Below are 18,952 nucleotides of genomic sequence, written 5' to 3' on the forward strand. Positions count from 1 at the left end.
ATAAGTCCCTATGTAACCTTCCCAGTCAAGATCTCTTCCCAACTCCAGTGGTATCCTTATCTACAATTTAGCATTGCTGGTTTCTCTGTTTTCCTTTATACTTTTAGTACATACCCATACAACCTCAAACAATATATAGCAGTTTTTGTTTAAATCTGTACATAAATGATATTACTCTATGCTTTATTCCCAATGTATTTTATTGTGGAAAAATATACATAATATATAATTTGTCATATTAGCCATTTTTAAATGCACAATTCATAGTTTTTAGATACATTCATAAAGTAGCAGAATCATCACCACCATCCATCTGTATAACTCTTCTGATTTTACAAAACTCAAACTATATACCCACTAAATAATTACTCCCCATTATGTGATCCTCCAGACATTGACAATCCCAAATCTATTTTCTGTTTTTAACACCAAGACTACTCCAAGCACAGCATTATTTCCCTTTCTCTAAGCATCTTAACACAGCCTAATATACTTGTTTCATCCATGTTGTAGCTGTTATGTCAGAACTTCATTCTTTTCTTGTCTGTATTTTACCATGATTTTGAAAAACAGGAAAAGTCATCATATTTCAAAACAGGAAAAACAGAATTAATTATCTGAATGCAACTCAAATGGTAGGCATTAAAATAAAATACTGTATTAGGAATGAAAGGGTGAACATTCTGACAGATGTGGTAGATGGTAGATATTTAATTTTAGAAAATGTATAAATGTTAATCATCATATGGACACATTAAAATTGTAGAATCAATAAAATAGGTATAAAATTCAATGAATGTTATTTTTTAATTCATTACCAAAGATGAAAGCTAAAAAATTCATAGAAACACTAACATCCAGAAATAAGCATTTATGCTGATTGGATTGTATAAGTGAAATCACTGCATTTTATTTATCTGATTTGCACCATAATAAAAAAAGTACTAAGACTTTGAAATCCAAGGAACTTATAAACTCGAAAGACTCTTTCCGGTATATTGAAAGAATCCCTGCATGTCTACAAAGAAAAGGCAACCCAATAAATATTTCACCAATGATTTGAAATGTCATTTCACAAAAGAGCATAGACCATGGTCAATAAACATACAAGATGGTGTTCAGCATAGTTATTAATCAAGGAAATCCAGACTCAAACAACAGTGAGAGAGGAGGCGGGCCCAAGATGGCAGCATAGATATGCCTGGAACTACATGCTTACACACACACACACACACACACACACACACATCTATACCTACACACAGAGCAATTCACCCTGAGGAAGAACTGAGGACTGAATGAACATCTGCAAAATAAGGGATAAAAAGAACATGTTAAAAATTGCAGAATAAATAGAGACATGGTAATGGAGGGAGTCCTACATCCAAATCAGTCTTGTGTTAGGAGGGATAATGTCATTTTCTGGTTGTGGCATCATGTAATTCTAGCCTTATAAAATGAGTTAGGAAGTCTTATCCTACTATACTTCTTGAAAGGGTCTGTGTTGGATTGGTATTGTTTCTTCCTTAAACATTTGAAAAAATCACTCATAATATTTTGTGCAAAAATTTTTTATTATTTTCATGTAAGCACTTGTACATTTTAAAAAAATGAGTTTATTTAAAGGAAAAATAAAAACTAGCAATCATTATTCTACCTCTTAATGCTTTGCACACAAAGGCCCCTTCCATTATAGAACTTCCTTATAAGCAGTGGACCCAAGTGATAAAAAGCCAACATAATAGACAAGCAAATTACCTAGAGCTTCCATAAGTAGTAAATGTTTAAAAAGTACTTGAAGAAAAGTAGGATAAAAATATAGCTAAGTAGGGTCATCAAAGATTTCACAGTCATTATATGGCTCTTTTTTCATTTTTTTTTTTCAACGTTCAAATGCACTTCTCTGTATTCTTTAACTTTTTCTTCTCTGGCATTTTCCCAAGTCCATATAGTGATCTGTTTCTCACATGTTAACCATAGGGGAATTGTGAGTTGTGACTTTAAATAAGTATTCATCTTTTTTTACTTTCAAAGTTCAGTAGCAAGCTCTAGAAAACCTTTCCCAATCCTACATAAAAATAAATGATCCAAAATAAAATTCACAGCAACCCACAGTTAGTGAATGGGATGGGACCTAACTTCAAGGCTTAGAAAACTATGCTTCGTGATGATTTCTAGCAATGGGCACTGTCTCCTTCCTACTTTTCCTCCCTTAGTCTATTGAATCAGATATTCTGAATCTGTGTAGGGAAAACACAACTAAACAGTGATCTTCTACTACAAATATTGGTTATTTCAGACTGTCAGGTTGCTTTTCTACCAACTCTGCTCCGCCATGAATATTTATCTATAACTTTTCAGATCATTTACCTTCTTTAAACAGTAACTGGAATTGTGAGAGGCAGCTGCTGAGAAAAAGGATCTTATTCCCTGGTGCTATGAACAGGGTTGTTAGGGATGACTGCTTTTACAGTCAATGCAGTGACTTTACTTTTAAATTTTTTTAAAATATCGTATTATCCGAAAATACACAAAGATAGGAAATCACAAAAACTCCACCCATGAAGTCACTGAAAATCAATGCTGGTTTTTACACACCTATTTAACATGCATATAAGAATCAGAGGACACCATTTTACTGGCACTTCAAAGAAAATCACTCTCCTTTTCTGTTTTCAAACAATTGCTCCAAGCAGCTCAAACTATTTAATTAATAGAAATGGAAATATTGCAACTAAATGTGAAATTCAGGAACTTGAAAATTAAATATTAAAGAACTCAGTATTTGGATGGAAAACAACAAAAATAAAGATAACTTGTAAATTAGCAAAAATAAAAAACAGTAAGTTTTTCACGATCTAATTACTGAAAAACAACTGACATTATATCACAGAAATGTGATACTAATAAAAATATTGTTTGAGTAAAATATTCCAAATGCTGACTATATTTGAAAATATTCCAAAATGTTATGACTATGAGATAGAATGTAATTATGGTACTATATGCAATTACATACCCTCTTATTTTTAAGTTTTTAGGATATAGTATTAATTGGAAAATATTCATAAGGCAACAGATAATCCTAATATATATTTTAACTATGGGAAGAATTACTGAAAAAGCTCTGAGAGCTGTGCCTTCAGAACATTCCCAAGATTGTATTAATATCTTATTGCATGCAGAAACTTTACATGCATAAGCCATTCATTTAAAGTAGTCATATGTGTATGTGTCCATGTTATTTCACACACTATAGTTTATTCATTACAGATAGTTCACTTACCAAAATACAAAGTGTATAGAACTGAAAAGAAAAGAGAAGAGTCAGGTCACTAACCATAATTGCAAATGAGTTGCATAATCATTTCTTCAAGAGTGAGGATATGACCTCAGAATCCTTCTTAACACAGTGAAAACACAATAAGATTTGGCCTGTGAGATGAGATTTATTTGTATCCTTGATGTCATCCAACACACTCACTTGTGGAACCCAGAAAAGGATGAGATTTCTCCCAGGTGACTAAGTGAATCCATGCAAACTGAGATCTGCATCCCAGTTCAGTTATCTTTCCATACACAGGGCTGCCCAATTACTCGGTCCTTCCCTGGTCAGGGCTCCTAAAATAATTCATGCTTTCCAAACAAAGCACATGTGCCAACAGCTAGGAGCACTTTATGGTGGAACATATAACATCAAATCCAGGAAGAAGATTCATGGTATGTATGGTCCCCCAAGTTGAGAAAACACTATTCCTCTCCTAGTCACCAGAAAATACTTTCTGGCAGGATAGCCTTACCCTAAACTAATCACAGCTAAACTAATCAAAAAATGAATCACTTTTTATTTGATATCAACTTACTGACTGAGTTTTGACAGGGTACTCCCAGGCATGCATCCGAACAGAAATGACTTTGTCTGAATCTTCAGGCTCCTGCCCTCCCCTGCTTACTGTTGCTGACACCTCCAGATGTTCAGATGAAGCTAGGGGCCACTTGATGGCACAGAGCTTGGTGTCCTTAGTGCCTTTTTCCTCTTCCTTTTAGTGCAGCTCCATGTGGAGTTTCCCAGAGGAGGACATGAAAGGGCCCCTTTTTAAACATTGTGGTAAAAACAATGTGAAATGCAACCTCTTAAATTTTCAGTGTACAATGCAGCATTGTCAACCATAAGCACAATGTCCTATGGCAGATTTCCTCCCCTCAGTCCCTGGAAACCTCCATTCTACTTTCTAATTCTGTGATTTTGGCTAATCTAGGTACCTCATATAAGTAGAATCATATAGTATTTCTTCTTTACTGACAGGTGTATTAAAATCAGCATGTCTTCAGGTTCATTAATAATGCAGAATGTGTCAAAATGTCCTTTCTTTCTAAGGCTGAACACTATTCCATTGTGCATGTCCACCACATTTTCTTTATCCATTCACCTATCAATGGCAACTTCAGTGTTGCCATCATATCTTGCCTATTGTGTTTAAGGCTGCAGTGAACACAGGAGTGCAGATATCTCTTTAAGATTCTGATTTTAATTCTGGATAAACACCCATAAGTGGACTTGCAGAATGATATGGCAATGCTAGGTTTAGTTATGTGAGGAAATAACATACTGTCTTCTATAGCTGTGGCACCATTGGCTACAGGAATGCACAAGATTTCTCATTCTATCAACCCTTGTTATTTTCTGCTTTTGGATATAATCTCCATCTTAAAGGGAGGGATGCGAGGGCATTTTATTCTCTATCATATATGTAAGGATTAAAAGTATCCATCTTTTGTATTTTGTTTTGTGTGAAAATGGCCATTCTTAAAATGTAGGATATTAAAACAACCATTTCTCTAGAGAAATCCATAAATATGTATATATATTTTAATAATGAAAGTTATGATCAGTAACTCCTTTTGTGGAAATTTGTTCTCAAAACTTAATAGGACAATAATGCCAAGATGTCTATGTGTGTCTATGTTTTCTATCATTTTTATAAGAGGGGAATTTAAATGCTCACCAGGATGAATTGGATTCATTATGGCATAAGAGGCATAAACAATTTGAGGAAAATAGGAAGTGCTTATGTAGAAGGAATTTGTTTAAGTATCTCAGATACTTCCTGTGAGAATAAAATCATTACTTGAAAAAGTAGGTGCAGATATTTATGCTTGTCTCACTGATTTATTGTTGTTTGTCTTCATTTTGTCAGTACATAAGGTCTGTCAAAAATCATCCACCAGAAGTGAAAATAGCACATCAGTAACAGATTTCATCCTCCTGGGTCTGACCAATAATCCAGAAGGGCAGGTTGTGATTTTCCTCTTTTTATTTCTCACATATGTCCTGAGTGTTACTGGAAATATGAAGACAATGACCCATGTGTACCTCTCCATTCAGTTAGCTTACTTTTGTAAGTACTTTCAGTACTTATTGCTGACACTGAAAGCCCTGTGTCAATTACAAAATTTCATTCTAATAAAAATTTTTGCACGAAGTATTATGAGTGATTTTTTCAAATGTTTAAGGAAGAAACAATACCAATCCAATACAGACCCTTTCAGAAAGTATAGTAGGATGGAAACTTCCTAACTCATTTTATAAGGCTAGGATTACATGATGCCACAACCAGAAAATGACATTATAAGGAAAGAAAACTATAGGCTAGTCCCCCACATAAATACAAATATTGCCTATTAATTTGAATAAAAATTAGACTATGTGAATACATTTGAAAAAACAACCACAAATTACACAACCCCCATATAATCCCTTTGTTAAATACTTGGTGTATCTTATTGCAGATTACAGAGGTATAGAAGAGAGAAAAGATACTAGCATATTCTATACTATCCCACACCTATCTATTGAGATAATGGTGCGGTTTTCTCTTTTTTGCCCTTCAGTTTGATTCTTACATTTTCCTAATAAATCTTTTATGTATATTTTCTCTGCCCCCAAGATGACTTCTCTTTACATCAGTTCATAACCCTCTTCAGTGTTTGCAGACATCTATTTTATAACATTGTATCTTCAAATCTTCACTTTTTAACTTTGTGAGAGCTTCATCACTTGAAAAGGAAGACAGCTGTCAGTATTTGCTCACCATCATATTAGACTTCCCTCAAGTTCTCACTGTCCACATTTAGAGTAATTTCTTTTTTCATAATACCTAAGAGAAAAAAATCTGTGTTATACTTCTTTTCCTACATCTGATTAATATTCTTTATTTTGTTCCTATCTGTTGTTTCATAATATGTTCAAATAATCCAGCTCCATTTTTTAAAAAGTTAAAAAACTTTCTTCTCAGTGTGTTTCTACTCATTCTCTATCATGCAGGTATGTTAAAAACATTTGCTCTATCAGTGTGCCTTTCTACTTTTTTATTTATCTCTCCCACTGTCAAGTTCTGCAAATCTCCACCTTATGGCTTTAGGCTTCAATATTCTAGAATCTTAGGCTTCATTGATTTTTTTTTGTCAATATACAATGAAATAATTTGGCTGAACAGCAGATTTTTATTGGTTTATATGCAGTAGCTAACCCTCACAGATACAGCAACCAAAATATCTTTTAGTAGATGAATGGATAAACTTTGGTAGATCCAGACAATGAAATATTATATAATTTCTAAAATAAATGAACTATCCAGACATGAGAAGACATAAAGGAGTCTTAAATGCATATTAGTAAGTGAAAAAATGCAATCCGAAAGGCTACATACTATGTGATCCCAAACATATGACATTCTGGAAAGATCAAAACTATGGAGATAGCAAAAATATTAGTGATTCCCTGGGGCTGGGAGTGAGGAAGGAAGGAAGCAATGAGAGGTAGAACATAGGGGGTTTTAGGCCAGGGAAATTATTCTATATGATACCATAATACTAGATACATGTCATTATATCTGTCAAAACTCACAGAATGTGTAACACAGAGTGAAACTAATACAATCTATGGACTTTGGTTGATCATAAAAGGATAATGATAAATATTTCCCCAATTAGGCATAAATAATTTGGACATACCATAATGAAGAGCCTGGCATAAATAATTTGGTCATATCAAAATGAATCTTTATAAAATTATTTATACACTTTACACACATTAATGTAAAGAGAAAGTTTAAAAAAAAGCAAGACTAAACTGAAAAATAGAATTACCTTTGTACAGATTTAGGTCTATATTTGAAGAAGCCAGTTCTTTTCTTCCTCAGCTTTGTTGATGTACAATTGAGAAATTAAACTGTACAAATTTTAAGTGTACAAAATGATTTGATGTATATATATATATATAGTGAAATAATAACACAATAAAAAATATAGATAACATCTATTACCTCACATGTTAATTTTTGTGTGTGTATGTGATAAAAACTTTTAAGATCTGCTCTCTAAGCAAATGCCAAACATATGTACAGTATTATTAACTGTAGTCATCATACTTGGACTACAAAAAAACAAGAAAAAAGCCAATTCTTAACAGGTTTAAGGGAATATGGGATTTCACATGGCTATGCTCCCTAACAAAAACATATAAACCATCCTGAAGGAAGGCAAAATACACTAAACCTCAAGCTATCTGTGTGCATTTCACACACAATGTATTAATTACACTCTATAAAACATAAATCATGGAAAGAAATAAAAACATTATTTTTTAAAAAGAAAAAATAAAAGATTGCCATTAATGTAGAAATAGACCAATAGTAATAAAAATAATGGTGTTTAAACAACCATGTTACATTTTCTATGGAGAATAATAAAAAAGTTATTGCCTGAGAAATTCCAAACCTAGTGAAGCAATAACAGGTAACAGACTCAAGAGTCACCAGCAGCACTTCATGGGATAAAGACAAAGAAATCCAGTAAAACACATGATAAAACTGATGAAAACCAAAGACAAAGCAGAAATATACAAACAGCCAGTGCAAACACACAGATTACCATCAAATGGCAACAATAACATGGCAGCTAATATCTCCATAAATGAAGTGAAGGAAGAAGAAAAAAACTATCCTCAAAGTGCTAAAAGAAAATGAAAATCAACTCAGAATCCTTTTTTATGCTGAGTGAAAATACACCATAAAAACAAGTGAAATAAGACATTTCAGAGCAGTAGGATCTAAGTGATTTCTTTACCTGTGACCCACACAAAAAAATGTGGATTAAAAGAGGAAAGAAGAATGGAAGAGAGGAATAAATAACGATTCAGGTGTTGGCAGATCTAAATGAATATCATCAGATTAATCATCAGATTAATGAAAACATTCTGAGTGGCTTAAAAATATTTAAAGTTAAAGTTTAAAAAATGTGTAAGATTCAGAGTTGTGTGGTAAATGACATTAAAGTATGCTAAATTCCTTGCATTGTCCAGAAAAATGTAAAAGTAACCACACAATTTAAGACAAATTTAAGTCAAGATAAAAACTGTCAAGTAAACATTCTAAATGTAGTAAAAACAAAACAAAAACCCACCAATTATCAAGGAGCTATGTGGGAGCAAGAATCATACAATGTAAATCCAAGAGAATGTAAGAACTAAGATATTGTGCTAAGCAAACAAAAACATCAAAGAAAAAAATAGCAGATTTAAATTCAAATATATCAACAGTAGTACTCAATGTAAGAAAGCACACAGTGACTTTTCTGAGGCTTAAACAGACATTCAAATACCACAAGACCAGAATATTCACAGTCTTAACTCACAAGGACTGTTGACAGGAATCTCACTGTGCCAGAATAGTAAACACAGGTGTTTCTCAGTCTTTGCAACTCTCCCGCACTCCTCTCCTTGGAACTCCAAGTACAATAGTAAGGTGATTCTCCCGATCAGTGCAGATCTACCTAAGCTTAGAAACCCCATGCCTCCCAGGAGTTAGTCTTTTGTAATAATCCATGAACATAGATTCCATGGTGTCTACAGGGACATGCCAAGCAACAAGAGTTATCACACTCAGGGAAGCCCAAAGCTCTGGTTACCCAGTAGGTATTTTTAACTTGTTCACAGTCCTCCAGTGTACATATATTTTACCAATAAAGATGAGAATTACTATAAGAGATGTTGCTTAATAACACAGCTGTCATAGCACCATCATCACCTAGAAGCTTGAAACACAATGTTAGCAAATTTAACACATAGTTCTTTTCTCTCATATAAGGCCAAAGTTTTTGTTTATACTGTTACTGATAAATTTCTACAGAATAAATGCTTTCCTTAATACAAGCCTTGTCAAAATATATTTTTCTAAAACACACATATGTATTCCAACAAGAGACATATCAAAAATATGTGTACAGATTTCAAGTAAAAACATGGAAAATATAATACAAATGTAAAAAACCATAGATGGAATACCAATATTAATAAGAAGGCCAAGAATCCTTTAAGATCAAATGAAAAAAATCAGTAAGGATAAGGAGACAGATTTCATAATGATAGAATTTTTCACAGCTAAATAATTCTCAATGTATATATCTTTAGTAATAGAGAATCAAAATATACATAACAAAATTATTAGAAGGTTCTATATGAATATTTTAATAAGCCACTCTCAATAACTGATAAAGAAAATAGACAAAAACAAATGTGTAAAAATATATCTGATAAGGAGAAAAAACCCAATAATTTAAACTCAATACCAAAAAATAAATAATTCAATGAAATAATGGGTAGAGGACCTGAATAGACATTTTTCAAAAGAAGACATACAGATATGGCCAACAGTCACATAAAGAGATGTTCAGCATCACTAACCATTAGGGAAATACATATTAAAAGCACAATGAGAATCATCTCACACTAGTCAGAAAGGATAGTATAAAAAAGAAAAAAGAAATAACAGGTATTGGTGAGAATGTAGAGAAAAGGGCACCCTCATACACTGTTGGTGAGAATGAGAAAATAGGTCCAGCTACTATGGAAACTAGTATGGGGGCTTCTCAAAAAAACAAAACATAGAAACATCAGATGACTCAGTAATTTTATTTTTAGGAATTTACCCAAATAAAACAAAATCACTACTTTGAAGAGGTGTGGGCACATCTATGTTCAATACAACATTATTTACAATAGTCAAGATATGGAAGTCCCCTAAGTATCCATCAATAGATGAATGGATAAGGAAGTGGTACATACATATAATGGAATATTACTCACTCGTAAAAAAGAAAGAAGGATAGACATCTTGCCATTTGTGACAACATTGATGGACCTAGAGGATACTATGCTAAATGAAATATCAGACAAAGGAAAACACATATCATATAATTTCACTTATATATGGAATCTAAAAAATTAAGTAAATAAAAATAGACTCATAAACACAGAAAATAGACACAGTGGTGAGGGGTGGGTGTACGGGTGAAATAGGTGAATGGTGATAAAGAGTTAGAAACTTCCAATTATAAGTTAGTCATTCGGGTAAAAATACAGCATAGATAATATAGGCAATAATATTATAATATCTTTGTATGGTAACAGTACGTAACTACATCTATTGTTCTGAACATTTCATAGTGTATGCAGTTGAAAAATCACTACATTGTATACCTGAAATCAACATAATACTGTGTATCAACTACACTTCAATTTAAAAAATGAAACAGCATAAACATGGTGATATTATAAAGGGCTCTCAAAGGCTGAACAAAGTTAAATCCACAGGAAAAGGTGTCTGTGCATACAGTCTATTCTGTCAGCCTCCCTGGACAAAGAGCAGGACGAAGAAGAGTACAAACAGAAACGACATGTATTGTAAACAGGAATCTCACTGTGCCAGAATAGTAGACACAGGTGTTCCTCAGTCCTTGCAACACTCTTTGCAATTCAGTCCTTGTAGTGTTGGTTAGGGATGAAGGGGAATGTGGTGTGATCAGAGACTGGCAAATGGGAGGTTTCCATGGTACTGGTAATGCTCTGTTCCTTAACCTAGGTTGTTTATACCTCTACAATTACACACTGTTTTGTATGCATGATAGGTTTCATTAAAAAAAAAGTTTATTTAAAAACTGTTCCAATAACACAATTCAATGGCATAAATCTTATTGATGAATCCATGGGTAGATCATTATAATATGCTCAGAATATGATAGATATTTGAAAAGTCTAAGAGAATAATCTAGAAAATAAAGAGTTATAATAGAATATATTTACTGGAATTAAGACCCTTACTAAAGTAAGAATATTGTCTAGATATCAAAATATTTGTTCAATACATCAACATATTATATACATTAGCAGAAAAAGAAAGAAAGAAAGAAAGAGAAAGAGAAAAAGAAAGAAGGAAGGAAGGAAAGAAAAAAGAAAAGCAAGCAAAGGGGATGAAAAAAAAATATCTAAGAATAAACTTTTATGTAGTTCCATCATATTACTTCCTTGGTATGATTCATTCTCATCATTTGCGATTGATCATATAATCTCCTGTTTTTGAAAAGCTTAGATTGTTTTAACCTCTTCGACAAAGCAAAAATTTGAATATTTATTGTCATGATAACAGCCTATTCCTACAATATATTGTCTCCCACAATGTAAACCCAATTATAAATAAAACTTTATTGTTCACAAAAACGGAAATGTATGAAAATGAATGATAATTAAAATATAAAGCCTTGTCTTAATTCAAATATAAAATGAGAATTAGGGTAAGAAATCCATAAAACTAATAATGTAATGGTATAATAAAAACTATTAAGAAAGAGAGGGTGAGTAAATCTATTTATTCAAGCAACCAGCAACAAGAGCATTTTTCCCTGCTTCCTTTGCCATGGGGACTTTCTTAATCATGGCGACTTCATTCATCATGAGCCCTGATCTACCGTCTTGACACCATGAAATCCTAAAGAAACCAATATGGAATCATAGGTTTCTCTATATTTCTTAACAGTATCTTATCTCCAAGTTACAGTGATTTTTCTCTTTTTGTAATTGACCAAAAACAACATTGCTTAACCAGTCCTCCAAATCTTAGTTTTATGCCTTAAAATATTCCTATATGGGTTCCTTTTAAACACACAAATCGCAAAATCTCAGGGCCGATATTTCAAATAGAAATCGTTAAGTCAGTGGTTTTTATGGAGTTAATTGTTTTTGAGTCATCCGTGTAATCATGATCTTGTAAAGCTTCATTTGTAGCTAGAATAAAAATATGTCTTGTATACATAATTTTTACCTGTTTTTCAAATGTAGATCAATGCTCCTGTGATTAAAAAAAAACACAAATTCATTCTACAATGTCATTGAATACATAGTAGTTTTTCTGACTATATATTTTCATATTAAATAGATACTTTATAGGCATTTATATCATGACAGATTAAGAAAAATATTTTGATTATTAGAATCTCCCCCACCCATTCCCTTAGAAAGTGTAGTGAGGAAGTGAATCATGCTTTTGCTTTTTTATCTCACTAGTAGGATGCGCCCTGGCCTGAGTCTGATGCTGTTTTTCCATCTTAACCACCTCATAGGACAATCCTGGCTGCTGCCTATATTATTTGCTTTGCCAAAGTTCATTAAGCAAAAGCCTCATTAGTGGCCCTAGAACCTAGGCCACTGAGGATCCTTTCCCTCACTCAGTGAGGAGGTCCCAGGGCTCCCACAGCAGACCGAGCAGAAGAGCACGACTATCATTAGTCTTGGAGGAGGAAAGCACCTCCCTGCTCAGAGCAATAAGAGCTCTTGGAAAACCCTCCATGACAGAGACCAAGGGGAAATGTTTCCAAGGATTAACATAAAGGAATCTCTAATGAAAGTCTTTGTGTAATATGAAAATGGGAAACTTGAAGAACTCAAGAGCCTCCAGAAAATTCCTGGACAGTAAGTGCAGGTTGATGATCCTGTTACACCTGTGCAGAGACACGTATCCCTTAACACTTAAACACGGTAAGGAGCTGTCAGCTGAAACCATGAAAAGTACCTAAAGAGTAAGTACCAGAGATAGAAATCATAATTACTCTTTTTTTGAGAAAGAAATATTTGTTAGGATTTTCTTCCATAATGTGGTCAACTTTTAGTATGGAAGCTATTCAATAGCCCTTTGTAAGACTAAGGTCACAGCCAGGGTCACATTTCTGCAGCCCTAAGTAGTCATCCATGCAGTACAACTTCAATAATATACAGAGATATACCTTTCAAATCCCTGGAATTTATGTCCCAAAAGAATATTACACTACTTAAAACTATTAACATTTCTAAATTGGAAATACTCCTTTGTGATGAAAAAAATTTATGCAGAAATACTTCAGTCCTCCCTAAGCATTTGTTAGTTCAATGGAAATGTTCTCTTAGCATTTAAATTACTCAGTGGAGAGTAATCAGATGCTGTTCAGGAAGCGCTGCACAGGAGCACAAGGCTGAGCGGACTATTTCCCTCAGGCAGTTTTTACCTGGTGTGTATTCAGAGGGGGTGTGTGAAAAAGGAGGTGCCAGCAAGGATGTCAATTTTTAGTAACTTCATAATTTGTTCTACTTATTATACTTTTTTGTAGCCCTGAAGTGTTTGAGAATTAATTCTTAGATAAGCCGAAATTCAAAGGACAAGGCAAAGAATAAGGCATGTAAATTACTAGCACACTATTTTACTTGCATAAAAAAGAAATCATTAATAACTTGATCCTATCTAACAAAGACAAAAATAGCATTTGCATATAGAAAGAGTTTTGAGGGAATACAAAAAAGTCTCAGAGAACTTGAAAACAAAGAACTCTGCTCTTCTTTCCTTGTATAAGCTCCTGCTTGGTAAGAGAGGCTCATAAAAAGCACATTCTTTTGGGGATGGAGGATCATATAAGGAAATAGTGTCCACTATTTGTTGATTTCTTGAAAAACCTTGGGAGCCGAAGTAAAAAGTAACTGTATGAGACAGGCTGTCATGATGTAATGTTAGCCAGGGGCTTTGTTAGTGTCTTCATCATAGTTGTGCCAGGTCTACACCACTTCCCTTACTGGAGTTTTTCATTAGCTCTCCTTTTCCTGTGTGTCCTTTTTCCTGTGACACTCCCTTTAAATTGAGGTTGGCCTTGCCATATATACCTCATGGGATTTTCATAAGGCACATGTCCATAGGAGCTCATTTTCCCAGGTCTGATGTCCTTTGCAGGAAATATATTAAAGCCAACAGAGGAAAAACTCATACAACAAACACATTGATGTTTCCTGCGGAGATTCCATTTCAGTCAGTGATGGAAAAGTAGCAGGAATGCTCAAGACTGTGTTTCAGATAGGACATATTTTCAAATTGCTACCATTCTATGTAATTAGCGCTGGTTAGGTACAAGGAGTGGTTATTGCTCTGTGAGAACAGAAATAGAGGATTTTCCTTTTACTAAAGAATATACATAATAGTCACAGATAATATCAACAAAATAGGACCCAAAATACAGGGAAAAGAAGCCATTTAATATGTTATTCATCTAACTTGTATATCTGAAATTATAATGTAAATGTGTAAGTCAAGTGACTGCATGACATAAGGGACAGAACTAATTAGGAAGACAGTGTGGGTATGTGATGATGGGGCAATAAACTTCCTTAATTGCCTAGGTGGATCTCAACCATCAATATGAATGAAACTTTTGACCACCATACTAACAGTATTTCTAATTTTTAATTTCTTCAGTGACACCTGTAGACCCTTCCCTCTACTGCCTGGCTAAAATTTTTTAAGTCTCTCTGAGTTCAGGAACCTGTATTATGATTCTATGTGATTCTATGTCAGATAGTTATACTCATTAACTAACCTAGGGAAATGCAAGTATTTCTGAGAAAAGTTGAACACTACTACAGTGAGAATTTTTGCATAAAGGAAGTGAGTTTTATGATACAGAGACTACACTCTACTTCACAAAGAACAACCACTGTATGGAATAGTTCAATTTAAAACAGCTTGTCTCAAATATGCCATTAGCCAGGAGGAAATAAGTCCTGACATAGAATGAAGTGGTTTTGTTCTAATAGGAGGGAGAAAAGGCTACAATCCACAGTCTCTCTGATAAGCAAGTGAATCTGTAGGCACACAGGTAATTTCAGCTTGAAAAAGAAAGGAAAGCAAAAAGTAAAAGACCATAGTCTCTCAAAATGTTGTCTGGTGACAGGTCATGGGCAATGGCATAAAAATCTAAGAACATAAAAAGCAGGAATCCCATGACAGAGATTTCTAGGTACAAATCAACCTGCAAAAACAACAACAGATAGAGAGTTACAACATCAAAGGTAAGTAAGTCATGTTCAAAGGCCAGAAAAAATGCCTGGAAAAGAAGCATATATAAAGTTTAGAATTGGTATTTTCCAGGCCTTGTAAGAATGTACACAAAATGACAGTGCGATTTGAAATAGATATGAAAGTAAGGATGTCGAACCAACTGACCAGAATAGGCATTAAAGGATACAGCTTAGTCTCTGTACATAGTCAACTCTGTTTTATTTGTCAGTTCATCTTTACATAAGACCTTATATGTGCCAGATATGAGGGAAGATAACTATATACAAAATATAGCCTCTATGTGGAGAAGTTTAGAGAAACACAGAGGAGAAATATAAGTACACACAGTATACAATGTGATATGTTCTGAGACAAGATAGGAAAAAGGACTTGGAAATAACAGGATCAAAATCTCACACAGTCTGGGTGGTAAATGAAGACCTCCTTGAAGAACTGACACCTAAGGAGAGCCCTGAAGGACCGACAGGCATCAGTCAGTCAGAGGATTAGCCCTTGCCAAGGAGACAGCATGTTGAAAATAGGAAGAATTATAAGCAGTCAATGTGAGTGGAATTTAAGATCTGAGGAAGAAAGTTCAGGAATCTTAAGTGATGGGAGAGAAAATAAGGAAGGTTCTGTCCATAAAGAGTCTGGCAAGACACACAAAGACACTGATCTTTATCAAAAAACAGTTAACAGTGGGAGAGGAGAAGGTTGGGAGGGAGCCTGATCTCACGTTGAACACATGGCATGTGACGTGTCTGTGGAACTTGCAACTCCTGATGCACATTAACAATGCTTTTCATTGGAAGAGTTCTGGCCTTTTGGAGAGGTATCATAAAATGTGGGTTAACAGCAATACTTCATACACAAATAGACAGTGAGGAGACTGTGTCAGATACTGAAAAGACAGATCTAAAGTTAGGAGAAATTCAGAATGATGGCATGCAATCCATTTGAACAATGACTGAACTTTAATTAAAAACTGTATTGTGGGGATGTCCTGAAAAATGACTACAAAAATTGGGCCATAGGCTTTAGCAGTAGTGAAGCTGTCCTAGGCATGAGGTAAAGCAGTGGCGGGTTGGAAGTCAAAGTTGTGCTTCAGAGGCTTAAATCCTTTACTTAGTAAGGGTAAGAAGAGAAGGTGTAGACACTCTATCTTTTCAAAGGAATTAAAAACATAATGAACTAAAGGCACAGCCTAGAAGACTATATTTAGTGATATTAAATGTAGTTCTATCTTCAGAGGCTTTCAGAGAAATGGAACTACAGTCAATTAAATGCAAAACCACATGAATACATATGAGGATATTCCTTTTCTGTATATCTTGAACACAATGATTTTTTACACTACAGATAAAATAGGTGTACATCGGCCACCTTTGAGTTATGAATGAGGAATACAGGCAGAGAAGAATAAAGAAACGATGGAAAATCTCAGTATCCTTAGTTGTGTATTTTTCTCATTGTTTGTTTTGCAGGAGAAATGCATTTCACCCTTAAAACAATCTTCTGATAGTCACAACTGAAGGGAACTCATGTTAACAATGCTCTGGATATGTACCATATCAAAGGTTTGCTGGATAAAGGATGTTTAATTACACATGAGTTAACATCATCTCTTATTCTCCAAACAGATTTGTCTGTTCAGTCCATGTAATGAATTACAGTCAGCTTCATTTTTATATTCTGAAGGGCAAAGAATGATGTGAGAAAAAGTTGGATTGTTTTACAACATGAATTCTGAAAGAAAAATCTGCTATTCATACATGGAATTCAAGAAGACTACTGGAATACTGGCAATATTTACTATGCTGTGAAAGGAGAAAATTAATGTAGCTGGTTTGCTTGGCTTTTATATGCATAGCCCTTTGCTGCAGAATTTGAATATCTACCTCCTCCTAAACTGTCTTTGATTTTTACGTGCTTACTAAGTAGAGTTCAAAAGGCAGCAATGAGAAACCACACAGAAGTAACAAGTTTTATCCTGTTGGGACTCACAGATGATCCTCAACTGCAAATCCTGCTTTTTATCTTCCTATTTCTCACGTACATGTTGAGTGTAACAGGGAACCTGACTATTATCACCCTCACATTGGTGGACTCCCATCTGAAAACCCCTATGTACTTTTTCCTCAGAAATTTTTCCTTCTTAGAAGTGTCATTTACCACTGTTTGTATTCCTAGATTCCTGTACAGCATGTCAACTGGGGACAATACCATTACCTACAATGCTTGTGCAAGTCAAATATTTTTTGTTATTCTCTTTGGCGCAACAGAATTTTTTCTCCTGGCAGCCATGTCCTATGACCGCTACATTGCTATCTGTAAACCGCTGCATTACATGACCATCATGAACAGTAGGGTCTGTGCCTTATTAGTCCTCTGCTGTTGGGGGTCTGGCTTGGTGATCATTCTCCCACCCCTTAGCTTGGGCCTCCAGCTTGAATTCTGTGACTCTAATGCAATTGATCATTTTAGTTGTGATGCAGGTCCCCTCCTAAAGATCTCATGCTCAGATACACGGGTAATAGAACAAGTGGTTATCCTTGTGGCTATATTTGGACTCATCATCACCCTAGTGTGTGTGATTCTGTCTTACACACACATCATCAGGACAATTCTTGGGTTCCACTCTGTCCAACAGAGAAAAAAGGCCTTTTCCACCTGCTCTTCCCACATGGTTGTGGTTTCCATCACCTATGGCAGCTGCATCTTCATGTACATCAAGCCCTCGGCAAAGGAGGAGGTGGCCGTAAACAAAGGCGTCTCAGTGCTCACTACATCTGTTGCCCCCTTGTTGAACCCCTTCATTTACACCCTGAGGAATAAGCAAGTGAAACAAGCTTTTAACGACTCCATGAAGAGGATTGCATTGTTCTCAAAGAAATCAGAGTTTTGATGAATCAAAGTAAAATGAAAGAAGAAAGTCCTGTAAATGTTTAACTACAACTGATAATTTATTTCAATGCTTTGTGCCTATAATTCAGTCAAATGAACTTTATCAGAGACATGTACTACTGCATCCTACACTCTCCTTGACCAAATTCTTCTCCTTTCAAACCAACCTCATAAGTGGTGTTTTCCCTTATTGTGAAACTATGAAATATATTTCCAAGTAATTAAATTTGTTCATTTCTTACTCAAACATTTTTTCAGTGCTCTGGTTCAGGAAGGAAAGTAATAATATTTAAAAGTGTATAGATTATCTAGAAGGTACATTATGTGGTAATAATACTAGTTTCTCTTCAAAAGCAAAGTTATCAGAATTATCCTAAATAGTAACAGAGTGCTTGTCAATGAAGAAATGAAAGAAGAGAGAAAAGATAGAAAAAAGGAGGGACAGAGGGAGGGAGGGAGGAAGGAGAAAAATAGAGAGAGAGAGAGAGAGGGGCAACAAGCAGGGAAGCACGAAGGAGAAAGAGGCCTCCGCTGACAATGCTCCCACCCTTTAAATTATTATCTTTAAAAGTAAATCATTACTTCTGCTGGCTAACAGACAAGAGGAACAAAGAATTAATTGTTTAAGAAAAGTTAAAAATATTACCTATGACATTAAATTAAACACTAAGGGATTATTTATCTTAAAACTTAAAAGTAGGCTTTGAAATAGCCATTTAACACTCTTTTAAATTATTTCTATGGCATAATTTTGAGAACAATTGTTTTTTTGAAACTACTAATGATACATCAAACTCTTTTCAGTCATTACTATTTATGTCCTTGCCAATCCTATAAATATGTTTCAGTTGTATCAAAATGCA

General features: G+C 34.4%; 2 protein-coding genes across 2 annotated transcripts in view; both read left to right on the plus strand.

Annotated features, from left to right (window-relative positions):
• Positions 1–18,952, plus strand: part of LOC108395021 (olfactory receptor 6C2-like) — a 109,296-nt gene that overhangs the window by 24,218 nt on the left and 66,126 nt on the right. The window lies entirely within an intron of this gene.
• Positions 8,299–18,206, plus strand: LOC118972216 (olfactory receptor 6C2-like). The gene has a single exon (XM_073213417.1). The coding sequence runs from the start codon at positions 17,143–17,145 to the stop codon at positions 18,088–18,090; it is 948 nt and encodes a 315-aa protein (XP_073069518.1). The 5' UTR covers positions 8,299–17,142; the 3' UTR covers positions 18,091–18,206.

This window comes from Manis javanica, chromosome 10, assembly GCF_040802235.1.
Source record: "Manis javanica isolate MJ-LG chromosome 10, MJ_LKY, whole genome shotgun sequence".
NCBI classification, from domain to species: domain Eukaryota; kingdom Metazoa; phylum Chordata; class Mammalia; order Pholidota; family Manidae; genus Manis; species Manis javanica.

What these genes read in the sequence shown, in the direction of transcription:
- LOC118972216 (XM_073213417.1), top strand. Translation starts at nt 17,143, where the DNA reads ATGAGAAACCACACAGAAGTAACAAGTTTTATCCTGTTGGGACTCACA.